Raw genomic sequence first — 21,912 nt, forward strand, 5'->3', positions numbered from 1 at the left:
TCGAAGACCTCCCAAAATGGCCTATACTCCACAAAAACGTCAATGAGCGTAATTTTGACGTCGGCTGATGTTGCAATGGCAACCCCATCGTCACTATGCACATCATTCTCCTCTGTTACGTGAGTGTCTGCCGTCGCCTCCTTTTCCGCCACGGCCGAGCTCAATCCTTCGCCACTGATGTCGGAAAAGTAATTCAAAAGAACAAACAGCCAATGATCCCCTTCATGTGCAGTTTGGTGAGATACACTAATGCGATCAAACTGCAAGGCAACATCGTAGGCCTCGACATGATCCTCCACGTTTCGATGACGGCACAGCGAGACACCAACAGCATGACGATTTCGCAAAGATTCTGTGGAACTTGCGCAGGGTGGACGCACCCGAATGTTATGCGACCGATTGTACAGTGCTGAATAACTTTGGAGAAGCGTTACAACACCGCCCCAGTTCGGGGAAGAAGCGTGCTCGGCTGGCCACGGAAAGTCAACATACGTCAATTTGGCCTTGCATAGTCGCTCCCTTAGAAAAAAATCGGACGCTTTCCCGTGTAGCGCGGTTTTCTCCAAGCGCGCCGATGCCTGGTGAAAAACAAAAACAGAAACCTTCGAGAGCATCACGTCGTAGAGGTGGTACAGGTGCTCCTTATCAATCCCACACCGTTCTCCTTGTGGGATGCAGCGCCATAACGGGTCACCAATAGTGCAACCTGCGGAGGAAAGTCGCGGTGCCCAAACTGACAGTGCGCCCTTCTCAACTTTCAGTCGAACACTGATACTCGTGGTGATGGGATCATATTCCGTACTGCCGTAGTGCAGATGACCCTCCGATACGTTGGAGGCACTGGAAATAGCAAAATTGAAGTCCCCCGCAATCTCTTCCAGAGATGCATACTCTTTATTGTCACTGTGTTTATATGGGGAGTTTATCACTGTACGCATAGTATCCACCATTTCCAGCACTTGATCCAGATAGAAAACAGCAAGAAGATATTCATCTTGATGAAGTTGGGCATGTACCTGCCGTATATTCGCCACCACAGAAATAAGGCTGTTGCTTTCAGCCTGAAGTTCCTCTTTTTCATACGCATCTGTAAAGGGAGCGTGAGCCTTCCTTGCGACGCTCCATGCCGTGTCGCATGACCGCGACTGCCGTTGGCGGACAACGATGCAGGGTTCCTTGCTATCCGGGTCAAGCACAAAGTGCATAATATTGCTCTGCACCCGTTCCTTGTAGTCATGCAGGGTCAGCTGCCCCTCACCCAAAAACACCTCCAGCACACCTTCGCTTCCAAGCGATACATCAAGCGACTTCAGATACAAACTCATCGTCAATGGGAGATAGGGCCCATCCACACCGGAAAACTTTGAGTGATCAGTGGTGGGAAAAGACGCCTCCGCTTCACTCCGCAATTGTTCCCACAAACGTTTTGTCAGTGGGCCGTAATAATCCGGATCGGGCATTTTGGAAGATGAAAACTTCATCTCCAACGTGAGACCTTCCAATTGAAGCGTAAAAAAGCGCAACAGGACATAAGGCGTCGTCACCTGCATCTCTGGAGAGTAACCTCCACAGCCCTCCCCAGTCAACTGTTCGAGCGGCAGTTGAGTAAATTGTCCCTCGCCCAAGGGTCGTTCAAGACGATCTGATTCCTCCTGTGAAACTCGACGCAGCGGTACAAATGACGGTGACGACGACACAGAGAGCTCTGCAGCCTGTTGTTGTTGTTGTTGCCGTCCTCTTTGCTGCTGTTTCTCTGAGAAAGACCTCCCTGTTCCAGGGATCGCCCCTATAATGTGCTGCAAGCGAGCCCAAAAGGTTCCAAGCCTTTTAAAGATGCCCGCATCCAATTCCGCCAAAAGAACTGCACCTGAAGTTTTCACAAGAACATGTTCCATCACAACGGCGGTGACGTGATCCTGATCCTTCAGCATATTGACGCTATACTGTCGCGACTCCGCAAGTGTCAGCGGGTATGTCGTCCTAGCGACAATGGCAATGCGATAGCGCCGCTCGGAGTAATTTTCAACGTTTTGCTTGGTGGTTAAGATGAGTCGGCCCCCTTCCATGTCACTGGAGCCACCCTCACCGCTACTTCCGGGGGCAAGCTCATAGATTTCAATGGCGCTGATTCCCGCCGAACAGCCACGTCCACCGTGATTTTCAAAAACATCATGAAACGCGTCCTCGGAACGGCTTGTGCTCGCCGTCACTGGCTGAACTAATAACATGATACCGCCCACATGCACATTGTAGTACCCTGTACGGTGAAGCAGACGATGCAAAACAAGCCGGTGGCTTCTAGATGACAGTAGTGCATCGCCAGAGGAAGCCCCATTATCACCTTGCTGAAGTGTTTGCCAAAATCCCTTAATCCCCTGACGATCCTCACCGGGAAGAAGCACACAAAAAACGTACTGGCACGTTGCCTTCATCGTTGTGATGAATCGAACCACACGAGGTGCTGCCGCTGCCGCCGCTTCTGCAGCTGCATCCATGTCCCCCTCCGGTGCCCCCACCAAAGCGCAAGCAACATGCACCAGACGGCCCAACTGTGTCGGTGAAAGGATAAAGAAGAAGGACTTCGTCGTAATCTTCATGTCAAGATGCGCCTCTGGCCCCTGAGTTGGGTTTCGTCCCTCACCAAAGCGCAGTACAATGTCATTGTTGAACTCGTCCGTTCGTCCACCACAAAGGAAAACGTCTGCAAGATCAACGGACTCCTCCAATTCGTCATCCGTAAAACGCATTGTGCGCCGCTGTCCGTATGGGTACACGGCCGCACGAACACCGGAGAATCGAATGCGTTTGTGAACCAAATCGCCATCTGGATCCGAGCACATATCCTCTAGCTCAAATCCTCCTTCAAATGAGACCAACAATTCCAAACTACCGTCTGGGGGTTCCCGTCCCGGCACAATTCGCTCGCCCAAGGGCGGGATACGCAAGATTATGCTTACATTCCGTATACAACCCCTCACACTATGAGCAAACTGCTTGATTGTTCGCTCAAACACCTCCAGTCCGCCATCAATATGGCGGAATGGCGAAGACTGTCCCGTGGAATACGCTGCCTCATCCATCGCAGGGCGTACCACACTCTCCTCGACCCCTTTTCGCAGACTATCGCTTATAAAGAGGGAAGAGTATATGGTGTCCTCTTCTACGCCAATGTTCTCATCATCCCAGCCACTCCTCGGAAAAGTTGCACTTTTTTCATGACCACGACGATCCCTCGTGTCCCTCATTTGACTTACGTTGCGACTCCGGCGACCTGTTGGAACAGAACACTCTATTTTTGGAATGACATCCAACACAAGTTGCAGGCCGTCAACCTCAATATTTCTTTCTCCTTTGGGACCAAAGGTAAAATCCCCGCGAATACTGTTTACATGGCCTCGCACCAGACGTATTGAAGCAGACGTACTTGACTGCGAGGGACTCGTTCCCTCCGCCGGAACGCCCAGAAGCGCCTCGTTAATAAACGCCTCGTTCAGCTCAAGACGGGAAAGTTCAACGCTGAACCCGAGGCTGTTGTTCGAGCGTCCAATGTGCTCCAACTGATCGCTTTGAATGTCCTTCACGATGCGACCAAGAAGTTGTCGCACGGCGAACAGGAGCATTCGGTTCTTCACCGCCTCCATGACTACGACGGGGGAGAATCGCGTCCACGGCCCCGGCTTATCTCCCTCCCCCTGCTCCACCAGAAAGAAGATGCACTACTCACCACGAATAAACCAAAAAACTGATAATAATTAAAAAACAGCAATGACAAAATAAAAAAAAAAAAAAAAGATGTTTTCCTTCCTGTATGTTTGCGTATATTATTTTTCCCCTTGTTGTTTGGGGCGCTTTCGCTTTTTCTCTGCGGATTTCGTGGCAGAAGATCAACAGGGAAGCTGTAAAACACAGAAAAAAGAAATAATGGGCACTGCAAGAAGGCAAAAAAGAAAAAGAGGAATATATATATATATATATATGTAAAGCGTCAATGACAGTATAGACTGAAACCCCATAAGAAAAAAGCCTCCAAAGAGGTCCTCAGCAAAATGTCAGTTTCTGCTCTGAAGGCTGCCTGCGTGGCGGTCCCACTGCTCCAAGAACACATGCCTACTTCAGTTGCGGAATCTCCCTTCCAAGGGAGCGAAGCTGAAAGGGCTCCGAAGCGGCGTTTACCGAACGTGAGCTGCAAGTGATGATAAAGTGCCGTACTTGAACCCTCAGCGGAGGCATCGCAAGCGTATTCCGTCCATGCAACGAAATCACTTGCGCCTGCAAGCACCCCTGCAAGACTTCAAGAGGTTCCGCGCCACCACGGCGCCGAAAAACGTTCACTGACTCATCCTTTTCAGTTTCTTCCCCCACCTGCACCTTTTGCCTTCCAGAAATCAGAGCCTGGCGATAACGGGGCATTTCCCTGGAGAGTATTTGGTACTCCGGAAGGGCCCGGTACGATGCGGCGAGCTGCGCAGGAGTGGCAGCGTACTCAGATGTAAACCACCGCCTTTTTGTCGATCGAAAAGGAAAGTACATGTCGGCATGTCCCGCATCCAAACTGCTACTGATATCAATAGCGCGCCCCAAAGCCACGCGAAGCTCTTTTGAATCCTTCATCTTCGCTGCCTCACGGGCCGTGCGTTGCAGATCTTCCATAAAGTCATCTGCGTCCCTTCGCGCCGCTTCTGGCGCCACCACACAAACGCGGGTCGCATAGCCCATAATCGCCACAACCCCATGAGGAGCAAGACAACGGTGGGCAAGCGACAGATGCCACGGCGCGTCGTGCAGCATCTCCTCCCCAAAGACATTTGCCGCAAACACCACAAGATCAAGAGATTGCGGTGGCGTGTTCTCCAGCGGCGAAATTAATGCAGGCAACTGTCCCGGTGTGACCTCCTTGGCCACCTTTCCATCCTCTCGCAGCGACGCTGCCGATTCGGTTCGTTGAGAAACTTCCCAGGAGCGTCTTCTGAGAGGCGCCAGACGCACGGAGGGCAGATGATCCCGGGCACGAGCCAACAATGAATTCTCACGATCGCTTGACATCATTGAAGGACAAATCACCATACATCGCTGATAAAATGGCACAGCATCCATCAACGCCGCCAGCCAAACATCAACAGGCTCCGGGAAAAAAGCTGGGGGCCTTCTGCAATAATCGTGAAGAGCAGTACCAAAAGCGGATACCAACCCGCCAAGAAGTCTACAGCCACCCGTGGTGGAGGGTCTCAAAGACATTTAGTTTCTACTGTTGGTGACAACATGCAAAAAAAAAAAAAAAAAAGCAGAGAAAGTTTAAAAAAATGTTTTCAAACCCAAAAAAAGCTTCTCAAAAAAAAAAAAAGACTTCAAACAAAATCGCTTATTCCATGAAGCTCAAATACGAGAGCTGCGCACTTAATTGAAATGATCTACTTAAAAATCACCCCATCAGATAATGACTACTCCTATTGTGAGGTTTTCTTAATATTTGCGGCAAGCCAATCAAGACCTTCATACAGGCCTTGAGCTGAAGTGGCACAACATCCCTGAATATACCAGTTGCGCTGACGCACGGAGTGCAAGCCCAGTTTCTCCGTCACTTCCGTCGTGCTCATGGCATTGGGAAGGTCTTGTTTGTTGGCAAATACAAGAAGCACGGCATTGCGAAGCTCGTCCTCTGTGAACATCTTCTCCAGCTCCTGTCGTGCCTTACCGATACGCTCCCTGTCATTGGAGTCCACGACAAAGATGAGGCCGTTCGTGTTCTGATAGTAGTGACGCCACAGCGGGCGCAGAACGTCCTGGCCGCCAACGTCCCACATGGTAAACTTGAGGTTCTTGTACTCCACCGTCTCCACATTAAACCCGATGGTGGGGATCGTTGTAACGATCTCGCCAAGTTTAAGTTTGTACAGAATTGTCGTCTTACCAGCAGCGTCAAGGCCCACCATCAGAATGCGCACCTCCTGCTTGCCCAGGAGCGACTTGAATGCGGACGCTAACCACTGGCCCATTGAATTTACTTCTTATCCTTGTATTCCTAGCGTTTTATTTTTAGGAGGCTCTTGAAGTACACAGACAAAGGCAGCTGAGAAGTCACGGCAGGAGAAGATGTCACCGCCGCAGGGGCATCTCCGTCACCACAAAAACAGGAATAGGATCAATTATGACAACATGCTAGCACAAAACTTAAAAAAAAAAAAAACCGTCAGCACATTCAAAAAATACACTCCTTAAAGGTAGCCTATTGTGAGGTTTTCTTAATATTTGCGGCAAGCCAATCAAGACCTTCATACAGGCCTTGAGCTGAAGTGGCACAACATCCCTGAATATACCAGTTGCGCTGACGCACGGAGTGCAAGCCCAGTTTTTCCGTCACTTCCGTCGTGCTCATGGCATTGGGAAGGTCTTGTTTGTTGGCAAATACAAGAAGCACGGCATTGCGAAGCTCGTCCTCTGTGAACATCTTCTCCAGCTCCTGTCGTGCCTTACCGATACGCTCCCTGTCATTGGAGTCCACGACAAAGATGAGGCCGTTCGTGTTCTGGTAGTAGTGACGCCACAGCGGGCGCAGAACGTCCTGGCCGCCAACGTCCCACATGGTAAACTTGAGGTTCTTGTACTCCACCGTCTCCACATTAAACCCGATGGTGGGGATCGTTGTAACGATCTCGCCAAGTTTAAGTTTGTACAGAATTGTCGTCTTACCAGCAGCGTCAAGGCCCACCATCAGAATGCGCACCTCCTGCTTGCCCAGGAGCGACTTGAATGCGGACGCTAACCACTGGCCCATTGAATTTACTTCTTATCCTTGTATTCCTAGCGTTTTATTTTTAGGAGGCTCTTGAAGTACACAGACAAAGGCAGCTGAGAAGTCACGGCAGGAGAAGAGCAACGATGATCCCGCCGATGGGATGGAATGAAAAGGAAGTAAAAAGGCAGCACCGAAGGGAAGGTCACAGTGAAGGCAATATCTTCATTCAGCCAAATCATAATATGCTCGGCAAAAACAAAATAAAAAAAAAGAAAGGAAAAGAAATAATTTCAACCAATTAGTTCCTGCAACTGTAATGGGTTCCCGTCAGGCACCGGCCAGGCAACAGGTAGTGGCATACCTGCGAAGACCCTGTGCCGAAGCAGCTCGCTCACAGGTGGGCGCAGGTGAAAGTTAAATTGGAGCAGCGGTCTGATCATCATAATCCACATCTCCGTCTCATCTTCCGGACCAGCCAATCGCATGCGAGAAGAAAAAGATGCATCATAATTGAGCCCTAGGAGATACTCGGAAACACGGTCTGGGCACCCAGGCGGGATGCTGTCCTTTTTCAGACGACCAATGACCCTCACGGTCTCTTCTAATTGTTTCCTGACAAGCTGCGGCCGAAAGTTGCCGGCCGACTCTTCCAGTGAGAAGGCGGCGGAGCCGGTGTATATCTCAAACAGTAGACAACCCAACGCCCAGCAGTCCACCGCCTTCGACTTATGCCGCTGAGCTGTAGAACCACCTCTGGTGGTCTGTAATTCCGCACGCAGATGTAAGAGCCACTACAGTCAGATGAAGTTGTGCTGCCGCAAAAGTGTATAACACGAATGGTCGGCTCTGGTTCCACCTCCACCAACACCACGTCAGAGGAAAGAAACTGATGGCTCACTCCACAGGCATGAAGAAAAGAAACAGCTTGGACAAGTTGGTACGCCAAGGACAGCTTCACCTCGCGGCGACGGCCTTCCTCCGTCTGAAGAAATCGGTGCAGTGTGATATGACGCTCCGATAATGGATATGAGAGAAGAATAAGAAGAGGCGATGCCCAAGCTTCTTCCTTCATATCTTTCTGTAAATTTCCCTCACCGTACATACGCACAACAGGACGGCCAATGTAGGGACATTCACACCGTCGAAGAAAGGAGAGAACACTTGCAATACGCTTTCTCTCGCTAAAGGAGACCTCCCAGACCTCGTCGATCATGGGGAACAACAAAGTTTCCTCAAAAAATAATAATAATAAAATAAAGGGAAAAAAAGAAGGACATGCAATTGATTTATAGATCGCTAACCATAAAAATATATTTTTTTACACAAGACACTTGGCTGCGTGTGTGTGTGTGTGTCAGTAGGAGTATAAAAGAGGAAAGTAAAATAAAGTTTTTCAAAAATCCGTTGACGTTTTTTGTCCCAGCATAACTTGCCGTTTTGTTGTTGTTGCTGTTGTTTTCCTACCATTTACATTCAGTCATCACTGTGCAATTAGAGGAGAGCAAACTTCTCCCCCGCGCGTCGTGCGGGCACCCAATCGTAAAGGTGGCACACATAAATATATGAACATCGCGTGTGTCTCTTTTTTGACTCAACCGTTCATTTCCAATTTCTTTGCCTCAGAATTAATTTCCGATTTTCACCTACTCCAAGAAGGCCTGGATGATTTGCATAAGAAAAGACACGACTCCCAGGCCCCACGGTGCGGCGGCGTCTAGAAAGAGGGAGGAAAGATAAGTACTCGTGGCCTGGTGGCGAAGCATTGTGCTCAGAATGACAGCCGCCCACTGCACCTGAGAGTCTTGCACCAGGCTGACCACATCAACGGGCGTGTCTGTCACCGTTGCACTCGATGACGGGAGGTAATCCACCACCCTCGACCTGTAAAACTCCGGGTCTTCCTGCAGCGCTTCAATGAGTTTGGAAGAAGCCAGAAGAGCTTCGAGGTCCACATCCAGCGCCACGGCACCCTCTCGCACCTCCTCCAGTATTCTTCGAAAAGTTGACATTTGAATTGCCTGTGAATTTGGCGCGTTGACAGGGTAATTTCGGTGTCTCTCCAATATGTATTGCAGCCGCCGCATCATTTTTTCAGCGAGATCCGTCGAACGGGACTGCATCCAGAAGAAAAGCAGTTGTTTGCCTTTATCTACATCAAACAGCAGCACCCTTCCGGACTTGCACTTCTCTACCCAACTAACCTGCACTTTACCTCGCGGCAACGTGAACCGGTGCTCCTCCCCCCCGTCAACGGGAACCCACGTGAGCACCAACTCGTCCATTAGCGAATCCCGCATCAGACACAGTAATCCGCGCCCCAGCAGCGGCTTAACGATGCCGTCCTGCAGTACCATTCGCCCAGCAGGAATCTTTACAGCCAAGGAATTGCGGGCCGTATGGCCTACCCGCGCAGGAGGGATGGTGACTCCTCTCGCTTCCATGAGAGCCCACCTAATAAACGAGCAAAAAAAAAAAAGAAAAACAAAAAACAGCCAAAAAAGATAATAATCTAGAAAAGTTCCAAATAAATTTTTTTTTCTCTACCGTGTGTGCTGTTCTGCACCCCAAACTCACCGCCCCGGTCCCTCTTAAGCCTCTCAAACAACACCAACACAATATATACACATCAAGCACGCAAGAATAATGCTCGTACAGACAATACAGACAAAAAGACAGAGTAATCCCTCCGCCTTTCCGCACAACCAGCCCTTTTCCCTCGTAAAGGAATTTGGTTTTAAAAAAAAAAATAACAAAAAAACGCCGCCAACCGCCACAACTGCTGCATGTTTCTCAGAATGTGCCGGCGTTTTCTATCCCTTTTCCCCTCATTATTTTATCCTCGTTGTTGTTTTTGTTGTTCCTTCTCTTTCTCTTTTCCCGGCGAAATTACGGGTAGGGGGCCATGAGGCGGACCTCCGGCACGGCCTGCTGCGGTGACTTCTGCCAGCTGCTGTGCCCGTGTAGACCTTCGTTCATGTCGTTACGGCGTATCGTTTCCCGCCATACACCAATGCGGAAGTACTTTGAGTGTTGCGAAAAGCGCCACTGGGTACCATTGCGCGGGTTGTGTCCAACAAATTCCGTCAACTTTGGACCGCGTTGCAGCTCATCGATAAACATGTACCGCATCCGCGTCCACGGCCGAGGAACTAGTGGTGACTCGGCAAGGCCGCACTTCATGCCATAGCGCTGCAGAGTTGCACGTACAGGTTCGTGACGCGTGACGTTCTGGCTACTAGGGAGTTTGTTGTAAAGTAAGCCGCCTGGGCGCAGCTCGCTAAACAAGGTGCACTGCTCAATGGCATCCATGCCTAGACGCAGGTCCCATTCGTCCCTATTCCGCCTGATGCCCCACGTATCATCTGGAACAAAGTACGGATTCAACACAACCGGAACACTCTGCCCTGTAATGGACAGCACAACAGGACCGGCCAAAATTGCATTCGGCGTCATTGTGCTCTTCTCCGACAAACGCCTGCCCTCTTTCTCGTCCACAGCAGCATAGGCCGGAGGCACATAAACAGCCTCCTCCATGTGATACCCGGTATGTAGACGAAGAGACGGGCTGCGCAGCTGCTCCAGCCAACTTAGTGGTACAACCGTACGAGCGACACTGGGGTCCACAATGGCGTCTTCCACACGAATAGAGCGCCGATGATCCCGCGACATAATTTTATACTCAACAAACATTTCGCCTCCTTTCATTCGAAAACGCCATGGACGCGTAGAGCGCAACATTCACCCAACTCTATGTATGCCAACCTTCCCTCTTTTCCCCACCCCCAAAACTCCAATTCCGCCGCACACACACACACACACACAAAAAAAAAAAAAAAAAAAAAAAACTATGTAACGACAAACCTGTCCCATAAGGAAAGCCCATCAAAAAAAAAAAAAAAAAGGAATGTAAAAAGAAGAACAGCATATAATACACACTTTTCATCCGCAAGAAACTGCACGTTAGTATTCAATTCCATTGTATACGCACCACTCCCGTCTTGTCGCACCCGATAGTGCCCTCACAACGCATTCTTTTCCTCCAATTGCTTCCCAAAAAATGAAATACAAAAAAAAAAGGGTCAAAACAAAATAAAAAACTGGCTTAAATTAAAAAACATTGGGGGTGGGCGTGGTCGACGGCGTGTACGTCACCAACCACAACCCTTCTATCCTTACATTCTCTCAGATTACTTTCCTGGGAACTGGGCGTTCTTCTGCTGCTCAAGCAACTCAGCAAATTTGGCCTTGAAGTGCTCAGAGTGCTCGTGCATCTTTTTGTTGAATTTATCGGTGTGCTCCTGAATCATTTTTTCAAACTTTTCATAGTGCTCCTTCATTTCAGGGGACAGCGTGCTCTCGTCGGGCTTGTCCGCGAAGAACTTCTTGTTCTGTTCCTCCATCTTCTTCGCGAACTCAGCATCCAGGCGGTCAAGCTTGGCGGAGAATTCCTCAAGAGTGGTGGCCATTTTTCACTTAGATATGTTGCTTGAGCGTGTTAAACTGTAGGAGAAAAGAGAGGCAAGAAAGGCGGCATAATGATGGAGGACACACACACACACACACAGCGGGGAACAAGAAAGGAATAACGGCGTGGCCACACAAACCCGGCAACTGCCGGCTGGTTGGTTCAAAACAAAATAAATGCCTGGCTTAAATAAAAAAAAATTGGGGGTGGGCGTGGTCGACGGCGTGTACGTCACCAACCACAGCCCTTCTATCCCTAGATTCATTCTTCATACTATCCTGGGAACTGGGCGTTCTTCTGCTGCTCAAGCAACTCAGCAAATTTGGCCTTGAAGTGCTCAGAGTGCTCGTGCATCTTTTTGTTGAATTTATCGGTGTGCTCCTGAATCATTTTTTCAAACTTTTCATAGTGCTCCTTCATTTCAGGGGACAGCGTGCTCTCGTCGGGCTTGTCCGCGAAGAACTTCTTGTTCTGTTCCTCCATCTTCTTCGCGAACTCAGCATCCAGGCGGTCAAGCTTGGCGGAGAATTCCTCAAGAGTGGTGGCCATTTTTCACTTAGATATGTTGCTTGAGCGTGTTAAACTGTAGGAGAAAAGAGAGGCAAGAAAGGCGGCATAATGATGGAAGACACACACACACACACACACACACACACACACACACACACACACACAGCGGGGAACAAGAAAGGAATAACGGCGTGGCCACACAAACCCGGCAACTGCCGGCTGGTTGGTTCAAAACAAAATAAATGCCTGGCTTAAATGAAAAAAAAAATTGGGGGTGGGCGTGGTCGACGGCGTGTACGTCACCAACCACAGCCCTTCTATCCCTAGATTCATTCTTCATACTATCCTGGGAACTGGGCGTTCTTCTGCTGCTCAAGCAACTCAGCAAATTTGGCCTTGAAGTGCTCAGAGTGCTCGTGCATCTTTTTGTTGAATTTATCGGTGTGCTCCTGAATCATTTTTTCAAACTTTTCATAGTGCTCCTTCATTTCAGGAGACAGCGTGCTCTCGTCGGGCTTGTCCGCGAAGAACTTCTTGTTCTGTTCCTCCATCTTCTTCGCGAACTCAGCATCCAGGCGGTCAAGCTTGGCGGAGAATTCCTCAAGAGTGGTGGCCATTTTTCACTTAGATATGTTGCTTGAGCGTGTTAAACTGTAGGAGAAAAGAGAGGCAAGAAAGGCGGCATAATGATGGAAGACACACACACACACACACAGCGGGGAACAAGAAAGGAATAACGGCGTGGCCACACAAACCCGGCAACTGCCGGCTGGTTGGTTCAAAACAAAATAAATGCCTGGCTTAAATGAAAAAAAAAATTGGGGGTGGGCGTGGTCGACGGCGTGTACGTCACCAACCACAGCCCTTCTATCCCTAGATTCATTCTTCATACTATCCTGGAAACTGGGCGTTCTTCTGCTGCTCAAGCAACTCAGCAAATTTGGCCTTGAAGTGCTCAGAGTGCTCGTGCATCTTTTTGTTGAATTTATCGGTGTGCTCCTGAATCATTTTTTCAAACTTTTCATAGTGCTCCTTCATTTCAGGGGACAGCGTGCTCTCGTCGGGCTTGTCCGCGAAGAACTTCTTGTTCTGTTCCTCCATCTTCTTCGCGAACTCAGCATCCAGGCGGTCAAGCTTGGCGGAGAATTCCTCAAGAGTGGTGGCCATTTTTCACTTAGATATGTTGCTTGAGCGTGTTAAACTGTAGGAGAAAAGAGAGGCAAGAAAGGCGGCATAATGACGGAGGACACACACACACACACACAGCGGGAAAAGTGAGTTATCCCCACATGGCTCAAGTTGAGCGGTAAAGATAGCCATTCTGGCAGTGAGGAATTGCGTTGATTCAGTTAAGGGAGGGAAGCAACAAGTTACCAAAAGGGTCAATAAAGCCAGCGACCTTCGCGTTGGTGAGCTCCATTATGCGTGCCATAGCCCCCACCACATCGTGCTTTGTTGCCAGCGCAAAGTTATCACCGGTGATTCGCACGTGTGGCCGTGGCCGGCGCACAAAGAGGATACGCTGGTCACTTGGCTCTTTAAGAAATTCTTTGGCGTCCTCAGTAGTGGCAGTGGATTGTATGAGAAGCTGGAGGCCAGTCTCCGCCCGCCCCAGTAGCGTATCGGCCGTGTCTGCGAAGACCCGAATAACCGCCTCGTCGTCAGTGATGCGTCGCAGCGACAACAGCTCCCCGAGAGTCGCACGGCGAATGGTGAGGGCGACATCCGTGAAGAGGTCGACGGTGGATTGACGTGTTGGATGAGACCCTGAGCCCGCAACGCCTTCATCAAAAAGAGAACCGTACACATCATGTGGTATCCCAACAAGGCGGAGCTCAACCTCCTCAGCCTTCTGATTGTCCGTTTCCCGCATGCCTTTCATGTTCCTGTCAACATCATCGACGACGACGACATTCTCGTCCTTGCGCTGTCGCTTCTGCCCCGCCGCCGCATCGGTGCGGGCGGTACAACAATCTGCATGAGAAAGGCCGCGCCGAAGCCGCTGGTAGGCCACGCGCCCTTCTTCGGCCAGCAACTCAGTGTTTCGCCCTGGCGTCGGAACGGAGCCAACCGCCTTCATCATTACAGCCACACCGTCCACGTAGAAATCCACGCGCCTTGCTGCATCGGCCGCGTTTTTAGCAGAGTAATCCACCAGCGCAGCACCGGAAGATGAAATGAGCGTTGATGCGCCCCCGCCGCCTGGCAGCATAATAAGAAGGGCATTCACCACCGCCTCTCCGCTAACATGGGCACGCACATAGTCGTAGAATTCCTCCTCCCCCACGTGCAGTGGGATTTTTGTGACGAGCAGCCTGTACGGCATGAATACTCACGTCGCTCTAAACGCTTCGGTAGTCGAGTGCGGAAAAGGGGCAATTAGGAAGGTGCAGGCAGTAGTAGCAAAGTCATAAGGAACTCGTTATCATAAGCGCTGAAAGGAATCAACGCGCCTGGGATAATTGGGATGTTGATGACAATAGGAAAGGAGGGGAGAGAGAAGAAAGACACTTCTCCGCACAATTCCGATTGTGGTTGCTGCAAGAAAAAAAAAAAAAACAACGGCCTGCACGCTGCAGAAACCAATATTCCTTTTTGTTTGTTTGTTTGCCAGCCTTTCCTTTGGTTTGGGCCAGCGGAGCTTCAAAAAGAGCAACAACACCGCCCACAAAACCGTCTCGCCAGACGGGGGCATAAATAAACACACACAAACAAGCAATCAGCCACAAAAAAGCCTCTCTCTGTGAAGATACTCTCGGAGACCATCCACGTAAAAGTTTCTGTGTTTTTTCGCCTCTCTACATTCGGTTAATTCTCCCTCTTATGCGTGCGTTTGCAGTCAGTCTTTTTATTTTTTCCGCCCCCTGGCGTTACTGGCGTCGTCCACCCAAGTTCATGATGCCGCTCTCCCACCCACCCCCGCTTCTCTGCAGCCGCCAGGCGGAAACGTGTCGCCCCGCTCACCGCCGACCCACTGCGGCTGAGCCACACGCCAATGGCCCGGTGATATCACGTCGGTTTTGTCTAAAGGCACCCGTCTTCATCATCGCCGGTCCCCGGACGCTGCGGTGCGTACACCCATGCGCATCCAACGGCCAGACACACACACACAGAGAGAGAGAGAGAGAAAGGAAGAAGGAGGGATCATCAAGAAAGAAAAAAAACAAGGGATAACAAAAGAAGATGAGGAATACCGGAAGAACAAACACACACGGACCCAATGAAGATAAAAGAAAGAAGGCAGAGGGAGAAAAGGAGGGAGAGCGAGAGCACACAGAGGCCCCAACAAAAAACAGAACAAAAAAAGAAAACAAAAAAATGGAAAGGCAAAAGAACAAGAAAAATAATTAAGAAGAATAAGAAGAGCAAAAAAAGAAACAACAATAATAAAAAAAAAAGAAGAGAAAAGAAGGAAGAGAACGGACACTCACTGACACCCACGATCGGACCTCTTCCAATTCCACCATGCATTCATGCGCAGTCAGCAGTTAAAAAATTTCCACACATGCAAGCTTAAATCCGACAAACCCCACCAACACCACCAAAAACAGCAAGAGAGAAACACAAGAAGACATGCGGTAAGAGCAATTCAACTTGTGTCCCCCGCAGCATGGGGCAAAGAGAATTGAATCATGTGTGGGTGAAAGCATATGGATATTGCACCTATGTGTGTTATTTGTGAACTTATCACGGTCACCGGCGCCCACACTCGTAACCAACATGGCCAAACCGGCGTCGTAAGGGACTCAACACAACAAAAACAAACAAATCCCCAGAATTAAGCCCAGTAACTGACATCTGCCAACATTTCACGCAGCCCTTCATCGCTAGTCTCTTCCGTTTTTCTCCACTCCCCCCTCCCCTCTCTCTCTCCCTTACCGTCTCCCTCAAACTCATTGCTCCAATCTCTCCATCCACTCACGCACATAAAAACAAGTACGGAGAGGAAGAATAAGCATCCATGCATCCCCCCCCCCCCCCCCTCCTCTCCTCTCCTTCCTTCCTTTACCCCTCTTCGCAGAAGACAAAGGCAGTTTTATTCCCTGCTCCCCCCATTCCTCTCGTCGCCCACTCAACCCTCCACCCGTTGGGCTTTCCTTTGAACCAAACAAACAAAACATCTCCCTCATTCCCTCTCACTCTCTCTCCATTTGAACAACATTCCTTTTCCCCGCTTTACTTCTCCTTTTCCCCACCTTCTTCTATTGTCTTTGTCGATTTTGCTTCGATTTCCCTCTCTTTTCTTTCCTGACTCCCTCCTCGCTGCAGCCCACTTCACACACGAGCACTCCAGCATTCCCTCCCCACCATGAGCAAGCGCACACACACACATGCACACATTCAGACTTATTCGCGTTCAACAAACCCGCGGATAAACAAAAAAAAAACAACACACCCGTCATCTCACGGCGACGCGCAAACCTTCTTTCACATGCCCTCCGTCTCTCTCTCATTTTTTCCCCACACATTGTCACGTCTCGTGGAAGATGCATGCTCCCCATGTAGTCACATCACCACTTCAACAGCCTGAACGCAAAAAAAACACGGTGCACGTACGGTTGCACGGAGACTGGAGCAGCCAAAAGCACACACGCTCAAAAAAAGAGAATAGAAAAGAGAGAAAAACAAAAACAAAAACACCTTAAAAGACCAATGACAACAGTGCCATCCTCAGCCAAAACAAACAAACAAAACAAGGCATCAAAGAAACACGCATGTAAACACACAAACACACACACAGAGAAAAAAAAAAATCTAAAAAAAAAAAAAAAACAAGCATCCAAGACCCCTGACCATCAGTCGTTTCTCCGCATCCAACCGCTTCTCCTCCCTAACGATCATTCCACTACACACACACACAGAGAGAGAGATAAAGGGATAGATTCATTCCTGCACTTCCCACGGCGTTGGGAACAATAAAAAAATAATCCCGTTATTTGCAATGCCTGCTTCCCCCAAGAAACAGAAAGCAAAAATACATGACGAGCAAAGCAACAAAAAGAACAATAGTATCCAAAGAAACAGTCACAAAGGAAAAAAGTTTACTAAAAGTAATGTGATTTAGAAGAAAAAGAAAAAAAAAAAGAGGGGAAACCTGAAACCCATACGCACAAATGCAAACAAAAAAAAAAGAGGGAGGAAGAAAGTTAGAAATGATGATGATAATAATCGAAGGTATGCCGAAACAAGCCCTCACACTGAAAAAGAAATAGGAATATCGCCACTGCTCGCCCCGCCCCGTTCTCCCATCCTAGCCTGTCTCACACACAGAAACACGCCACCCCTTCCCCATATCATCTCTCATTCCTCGTCCCTCCCTCTTTACCTTGTCAGTTTCCCTTCTCTTCCTTCAACCCCTTTCAGCAGCATGTATCATTGTTCGAGGTGCCCTTCTCCTTCTTTATTCCTTCACCATCCATCCACCACAACATCCATATTTTCTTCTTTTCAAGCGTCTTCCAATGTAACGTGCTTCTTCAGACTGTTGTTACGCCGTGGTTTTGTTGTCGAGACGAACACTCATAGCCCTGTTTGCCATCTCAATGCCGTCAAACTCTTCTATGGCCAAGCGCGTCTCCTTTTCCGTCCTCATCACGACAATGCCCATCCCCCTGCTCTTTCCATTACGCCCCAAGATGACCTCCGCCCGCTCCACATTTCCCACTTGCTGGAATGTCTCTCGCAGCGCGCTGCTTGTGCAGTCAAACGGCAAATTTGAAACAAACAATTTTCGACCAAATTCATTAACCTGCTGGCTGCGTGGCTTGGGCACTGAGTCACCCATATCGTTCAAGCTCGTTGCATTAAGATCCTCTTCCATCGTGTAGCCACCACGGCCCATGTAATCCGCCCTACGACCAAAGTTGGTTGTGTTGTTGTAATTCGAGCCACCAGAACTTGCGCCTGTGTATCCACGGAATCGTTGCGACTGCTGCTGCGGTTGCTGCTGTTGGGCCTGACGGTCGTACTGGGGCATCATACCACGCTGCACAATCGGTGGGCGGGGACCGTCATCAAAGAGACGAACAATTAGTCGTCGGCCCTCAAAGTCCGTTTCATTGTACATGCGAATTGCTCTCTGCGCACCCTCAGCCGTCACCATTGTCACCAATGCGGATCCCTTTGGCCGGCCCATGCGGTCGGCAATGAGGTCGGTGTAGCGCACCTTCCCGGCCTTCCTGAAGTGGTCCTTCACGTGCTGCCACGGTGTCTGGAATGGAAGATTGCCAACGAACAGCACATTTCCATGATTCTGTCGGTGATCGGCATCCCTCCCTTCTTGGGGTCCGCCCGATGTAGAGGACTGGTCGTCCATCATACCTTATTTTCTTGTTTTTGTTTTTGTTTTTTTTGCCTCCTTTTTTTTTTGTTTGTTTGTTGTTGTTGTTGTTGTTTCTTTGTTTATCCGCCTTTCCTCTAATTTTTTCTCCTTCTCCCTCCTCCTGCCTTCTTTCGCTCCTATGTGTACGCAAACAGACCCTTTCTTATTTACTTATATAATTCTCTCCTCGTGAGTTTTTTTTTTTTTTTTTTTGTTCGGTGCTTTTCTTGCCGTCGTTTTGTTGTTGTTGTTGTTGTTTTTCGCTTATTTTTTTTTTTTTTTTATTTATTTATTTTAGACGTCCTCTATTTTTTCCTTCCTTTTTTTTTCCCCCACCCACACACACACACACCTTTTTTGTGTGTGGTAGTGCCTCTTTTCCTTTACTTTGCTCGTCGCCTATTCCGCCCCCTCCGCCTCGCCTTTATTTACGCAAAACCAACGACAGTGAGGCCCCTCGTTTGCTCTCTCACTCCCACTCGCTTATTTTCTTTGCTGTTTTACAGTGGCGAGTTTCCCTCTTTTTTTTTTTTTTTTCTTTTTTTTCCTTTCGCCTTCAACGCCTCAAAAGTCACTTCGCCCCTCTGAAATCGCCACGCAGACTTAAAACAAATAAACTGCCGACAGGCCGGAACGGGTGCGACACGTCAAGAAGATGGAAAGAGGGCAAAAAACACAATAAAAAAAAAAAAACAACGCTCATGCGGGGAGGAGGAGGAGGCAGCGGCAGTGACAGCAGCGGCAAGGTCACAAATACACACACAGAGGGAGAGAGAGAAAAAAAAAAAAAAGGGAGATCGAGTGAATCACGTGTTCTCTCAGAAACTGACAGAAAATAAAATTAAAAAAATTAACAAAACGAGAAAGAAGAGGACGCGAGGTTCGTGTTTGGCCAGTGCGCGACCAAGCACGCGGCGGCATACATGCATGCCACGCAGGAAGCAGCGCTCTCAGTTCGGAACCTTCAATTTGCCATTACGCACCTTGTCCTGTATTTCCCGCGGGTTCTCGCCATCGATTGTGCAGCCTACGGAAAGCGCCGTGCCGAGCACCTCCATCACGACGGACTTCATGTTGGCCCCCATGGAGTTGGGCGCCGCCTCCTTTGCAATCTTAAGAATCTCCGAGAAGGGGATATTGCCGCTGTGCTTGATGTTCTTCACCTTCTTGCGGTCACGCGGCGGCTCCTTCAGGGCGCGGATCAAACGAGAGGCAACGGAGGGCGTGACACGCACAGTGGCCACACGGTTCTTGACGCGCAGCTCACATGTGACCTTGAGACCCTTCCAGTCCTTCGTGGACTTGGCGATGTCCTCGCCGATCTTCTTGGCATTCAGGCCGAGCGGACCGACCTTCGGAGCGAGCGACGCTGTGGCAGGCACTTCACCGCCGACGGCCCTCACAATGACTATAAGCTCCTGGTTGGGGTCAAACTTGGGGGGCATTTCGCGACTTCTTTCCTTCCAGCAAACGTGGAGTACCGGTATTGGAAGCGCGCGGGAAAAACCAAAGGAAAAAAACAAAAGAAATGGTGGAGGGGTTGTCATGTTTCACACAATACACTATAATACCCATAGAAAGAAGAAGAAAGCCATCCGTGTGTGCTGGTATCTTCGCCAAAAAAAAAAAACAGTTCGCTTCACTGTCGCCTTTCCACAAGTCTGTGAGTCGCAGTAAAAGAAGAAGAGTAAAAAAAAAAAGGGTGTTTTTCCTCCATTTTCGTCATCGACGCCTTCTCCACACGCAGCGGTTCCCACACACTCATCCGAAGCTTAAAGCCGACTGAGAGTTAACTCATTTCCTCCTCTTCGCCCGCGGTTATAAACCGTATGATGCCCACCAGCCTTTCATAGAGAAAAGGCAGAGACCATGTGAAGGCGTTCATAAAGTTGGGAAGTAAATAAGGATGAGGTGCAGCCATAAACTGTATCACACGCAGCGTTTTGCGTTCAATTTTTAAAATAGATGCCCTGTTGTCATATGCATCACAATAATTAGGTGCGGAAAAGATGCAAATAACTGAAGGAAACCCAGTGGATTCCACCTTCCGAAAGAAACGAAACCCCTCGTTCTGCGCCTCGTGTGCGCGAATCACACTGAGGAGGCCATTCATGGTAAGAAATTCCTCCACCGCACTACTGGAGTATAAAAAAGAACAGCCGCGCAGCGCATTATGCAAAAACAATGCATCTGGACACATCTGCTCCTCCTCTTCCTCCATGGGATCCGACCACAGAAGATCACACATGGGGCCGAACATCGGTGGCTCCCGCACCCGCTCAATATCGTCAATTTCACGGATTGTCTTGATGTACGGCGAAATTCCTCCATGGACGCAAAGGAACGCTGCCGCCACGAGAGCGGCTAAAGGCAGCCGGTCAAAGGCTAGCTGAAATGCATCATACACGGCTTCACCGTACTTACGCAAACACTCATCACGAAAAGTAAAGCAGCAGGAAAGATGACGACACTCGTGGTTTCCACGCAGTATCCAAAACGACTTTGGATATCTAATTTTAAAGGCAAAGAGAAGAAGTGTCACCTCACAGGAAAAAATACCCCGGTCAACGTAGTCCCCGAGAAACAAATATTGCGTTTCGCCCGGGTCCCCACCAAGTTCTAACAACGTCAGCAGGTCGTAGTACTGTCCATGTATGTCACCGCACACGGTAACAGGATCCTCCAGGCGCAAAACATTAGGTTCCTGTGCAAACAACGCGCTAGCGGTTTCAATCAGCCAAAGTGCGTCAGCCTCCTGCAGGACACCACCTGCCTTGAAGTGCCGTTGAAGAACTGTGGTGTCAGGCACACGTATATCCCCATCAACACTACCATTAACACCCGCATTGCCTGCCGGCTCACATGGAAACAGCCGATCCTTTTCAAGCGGAAACAGAGGTGGTGGCTCAACAGAGGGCAGCCCTCGTTCAGAATACATGCCGCGTACCACCTTTCCAGCAAGAGCAGGTCGTGGAATCACAGAGGGATAGAGAGAGAGAGAGTAAATAATAATAATAATAATAATAATAATAATAATAATAATAATAATTAGTGAAATAACAAAGACAAAGAAAAAATAAAATAAAATTCCACATCTTGAAAGTAGCATCAAAAAAAGTCCAGGCATTAATGCGTAAGCCGTTCCATACCATTGAGAAAAATGCCTTCTGACGTTTATTATAAATTATTGTTCTCAAAAAGATACCTTTGCATCTTCCTCCCTGGGCATCCATCTAACGCGTTGTCGTACTAAGGAATTGTGGCACACCTCGTCACCGCCATCTCCCCCTTTTATTCTTCTTGGGCATTTTGACCTTTCCTTCAGACCTCTCCCTGTCCAATTACCACTCACTCTAGTAGCCTACGGATCCGCTGGCCGTAGCTCCCGGACAACCCCGTCGTCGCCCACAGTGTAGTACCGCGGCTCGTGATGCCAAACATCGTGCTTGGCGTAGTGTGCAGAGTCGTGTCTTGTCTCGGTCGTCCGGTTTATGACATAACACGCCCGTGGCGCTGGGCCATATGTGTAGGGAATGCGATCCGGAAAGGGCCAAACACTTGGCGGCAGGTATTCTCGACGACATACCATTCGACTGCTCGGCTCAATAAAGCATTCGACCGCCTCATCCAGAGGTACCGTCTGCTGTGGATAACAGGCCTTCACAGAGCAGAGTGACACAACCCCGTCCTCCTTCTTCTTGGAAAGAAGAAACGTAACGCTTCTCGCACTTTTAGAGCACTCGGAGAGCTGCATTCGCTGGGCAATGGCAGAAACAGTGCTCTGCAATACGTCGCGAAGGGAGCTCCATGCACGCTTTATCTCTGCGTCACTTGAAAATGCTCCTATCACCTGAGTCATAAACGACACGGATGAAAACTGCT

At 49.2% G+C, this 21,912-nt stretch overlaps 14 protein-coding genes across 14 annotated transcripts, besides 21 other annotated features; all 14 read right to left on the reverse strand.

The window, feature by feature from the left end:
* Tc00.1047053510755.19 (hypothetical protein, conserved) lies at nt 1-3,641 on the reverse strand (the record flags this gene model as incomplete). Its single annotated transcript, XM_805400.1, has 1 exon — nt 1-3,641. A coding segment is annotated over one exon (3,641 nt), but the record flags the coding sequence as incomplete, so codon positions are not given.
* Nucleotides 1-21,912: a sequence feature (heterozygous, Esmeraldo-like haplotype).
* Nucleotides 3,771-3,791: a sequence feature (AT_rich).
* Nucleotides 3,958-3,980: a microsatellite.
* Nucleotides 4,108-5,235, reverse strand: Tc00.1047053510755.40 (hypothetical protein, conserved; the record flags this gene model as incomplete). Its single annotated transcript, XM_805388.1, has 1 exon — nt 4,108-5,235. The coding sequence occupies one exon, from the start codon at nt 5,233-5,235 to the stop codon at nt 4,108-4,110; it is 1,128 nt and encodes a 375-aa protein (XP_810481.1).
* On the reverse strand, nt 5,445-5,993 carry Tc00.1047053510755.50 (ADP-ribosylation factor 1, putative; the record flags this gene model as incomplete). Its single annotated transcript, XM_805389.1, has 1 exon — nt 5,445-5,993. The coding sequence occupies one exon, from the start codon at nt 5,991-5,993 to the stop codon at nt 5,445-5,447; it is 549 nt and encodes a 182-aa protein (XP_810482.1).
* Tc00.1047053510755.60 (ADP-ribosylation factor 1, putative) lies at nt 6,224-6,772 on the reverse strand (the record flags this gene model as incomplete). The annotated part of the gene is made up of 1 exon (XM_805390.1): nt 6,224-6,772. One exon carries the CDS (start codon nt 6,770-6,772, stop codon nt 6,224-6,226), a length of 549 nt encoding a protein of 182 aa, XP_810483.1.
* Nucleotides 6,986-7,018: a microsatellite.
* On the reverse strand, nt 7,335-7,946 carry Tc00.1047053510755.65 (uncharacterized protein; the record flags this gene model as incomplete). Its single annotated transcript, XM_805401.1, has 1 exon — nt 7,335-7,946. The coding sequence occupies one exon, from the start codon at nt 7,944-7,946 to the stop codon at nt 7,335-7,337; it is 612 nt and encodes a 203-aa protein (XP_810494.1).
* Nucleotides 7,968-7,991: a sequence feature (AT_rich).
* On the reverse strand, nt 8,377-9,174 carry Tc00.1047053510755.70 (hypothetical protein, conserved; the record flags this gene model as incomplete). The annotated part of the gene is made up of 1 exon (XM_805391.1): nt 8,377-9,174. One exon carries the CDS (start codon nt 9,172-9,174, stop codon nt 8,377-8,379), a length of 798 nt encoding a protein of 265 aa, XP_810484.1.
* On the reverse strand, nt 9,620-10,471 carry Tc00.1047053510755.80 (hypothetical protein, conserved; the record flags this gene model as incomplete). The annotated part of the gene is made up of 1 exon (XM_805392.1): nt 9,620-10,471. One exon carries the CDS (start codon nt 10,469-10,471, stop codon nt 9,620-9,622), a length of 852 nt encoding a protein of 283 aa, XP_810485.1.
* Nucleotides 10,536-10,555: a microsatellite.
* Nucleotides 10,556-10,578: a microsatellite.
* Tc00.1047053510755.89 (kinetoplastid membrane protein KMP-11, putative) lies at nt 10,921-11,199 on the reverse strand (the record flags this gene model as incomplete). Its single annotated transcript, XM_805395.1, has 1 exon — nt 10,921-11,199. The coding sequence occupies one exon, from the start codon at nt 11,197-11,199 to the stop codon at nt 10,921-10,923; it is 279 nt and encodes a 92-aa protein (XP_810488.1).
* Nucleotides 11,827-11,873: a microsatellite.
* On the reverse strand, nt 12,050-12,325 carry Tc00.1047053510755.98 (kinetoplastid membrane protein KMP-11, putative; the record flags this gene model as incomplete). Its single annotated transcript, XM_805396.1, has 1 exon — nt 12,050-12,325. One exon carries the CDS (start codon nt 12,323-12,325, stop codon nt 12,050-12,052), a length of 276 nt encoding a protein of 91 aa, XP_810489.1.
* Tc00.1047053510755.110 (hypothetical protein, conserved) lies at nt 13,054-14,034 on the reverse strand (the record flags this gene model as incomplete). The annotated part of the gene is made up of 1 exon (XM_805393.1): nt 13,054-14,034. The coding sequence occupies one exon, from the start codon at nt 14,032-14,034 to the stop codon at nt 13,054-13,056; it is 981 nt and encodes a 326-aa protein (XP_810486.1).
* Nucleotides 14,820-14,978: a sequence feature (GA-rich).
* Nucleotides 14,996-15,119: a sequence feature (A-rich).
* Nucleotides 15,553-15,597: a sequence feature (CT-rich).
* Nucleotides 15,675-15,722: a sequence feature (C-rich).
* Nucleotides 16,307-16,484: a sequence feature (A-rich).
* Nucleotides 16,387-16,487: a microsatellite.
* Nucleotides 17,197-18,027, reverse strand: Tc00.1047053510755.120 (RNA-binding protein, putative; the record flags this gene model as incomplete). Its single annotated transcript, XM_805394.1, has 1 exon — nt 17,197-18,027. The coding sequence occupies one exon, from the start codon at nt 18,025-18,027 to the stop codon at nt 17,197-17,199; it is 831 nt and encodes a 276-aa protein (XP_810487.1).
* Nucleotides 18,036-18,112: a sequence feature (T-rich).
* Nucleotides 18,225-18,268: a sequence feature (T-rich).
* Nucleotides 18,269-18,288: a microsatellite.
* Nucleotides 18,289-18,359: a sequence feature (T-rich).
* Nucleotides 18,552-18,581: a microsatellite.
* Nucleotides 18,863-18,884: a sequence feature (AT_rich).
* Nucleotides 18,981-19,577, reverse strand: Tc00.1047053510755.129 (60S ribosomal protein L12, putative; the record flags this gene model as incomplete). Its single annotated transcript, XM_805397.1, has 1 exon — nt 18,981-19,577. The coding sequence occupies one exon, from the start codon at nt 19,575-19,577 to the stop codon at nt 18,981-18,983; it is 597 nt and encodes a 198-aa protein (XP_810490.1).
* Nucleotides 19,820-21,157, reverse strand: Tc00.1047053510755.138 (serine/threonine protein phosphatase, putative; the record flags this gene model as incomplete). Its single annotated transcript, XM_805398.1, has 1 exon — nt 19,820-21,157. One exon carries the CDS (start codon nt 21,155-21,157, stop codon nt 19,820-19,822), a length of 1,338 nt encoding a protein of 445 aa, XP_810491.1.
* Nucleotides 21,035-21,079: a microsatellite.
* On the reverse strand, nt 21,392-21,912 carry Tc00.1047053510755.147 (hypothetical protein, conserved; the record flags this gene model as incomplete). The annotated part of the gene is made up of 1 exon (XM_805399.1): nt 21,392-21,912. A coding segment is annotated over one exon (521 nt), but the record flags the coding sequence as incomplete, so codon positions are not given.

This window comes from Trypanosoma cruzi, genomic scaffold (assembly GCF_000209065.1).
Source record: "Trypanosoma cruzi strain CL Brener 1047053516851 genomic scaffold, whole genome shotgun sequence".
Lineage (NCBI taxonomy): Eukaryota > Euglenozoa > Kinetoplastea > Trypanosomatida > Trypanosomatidae > Trypanosoma > Trypanosoma cruzi.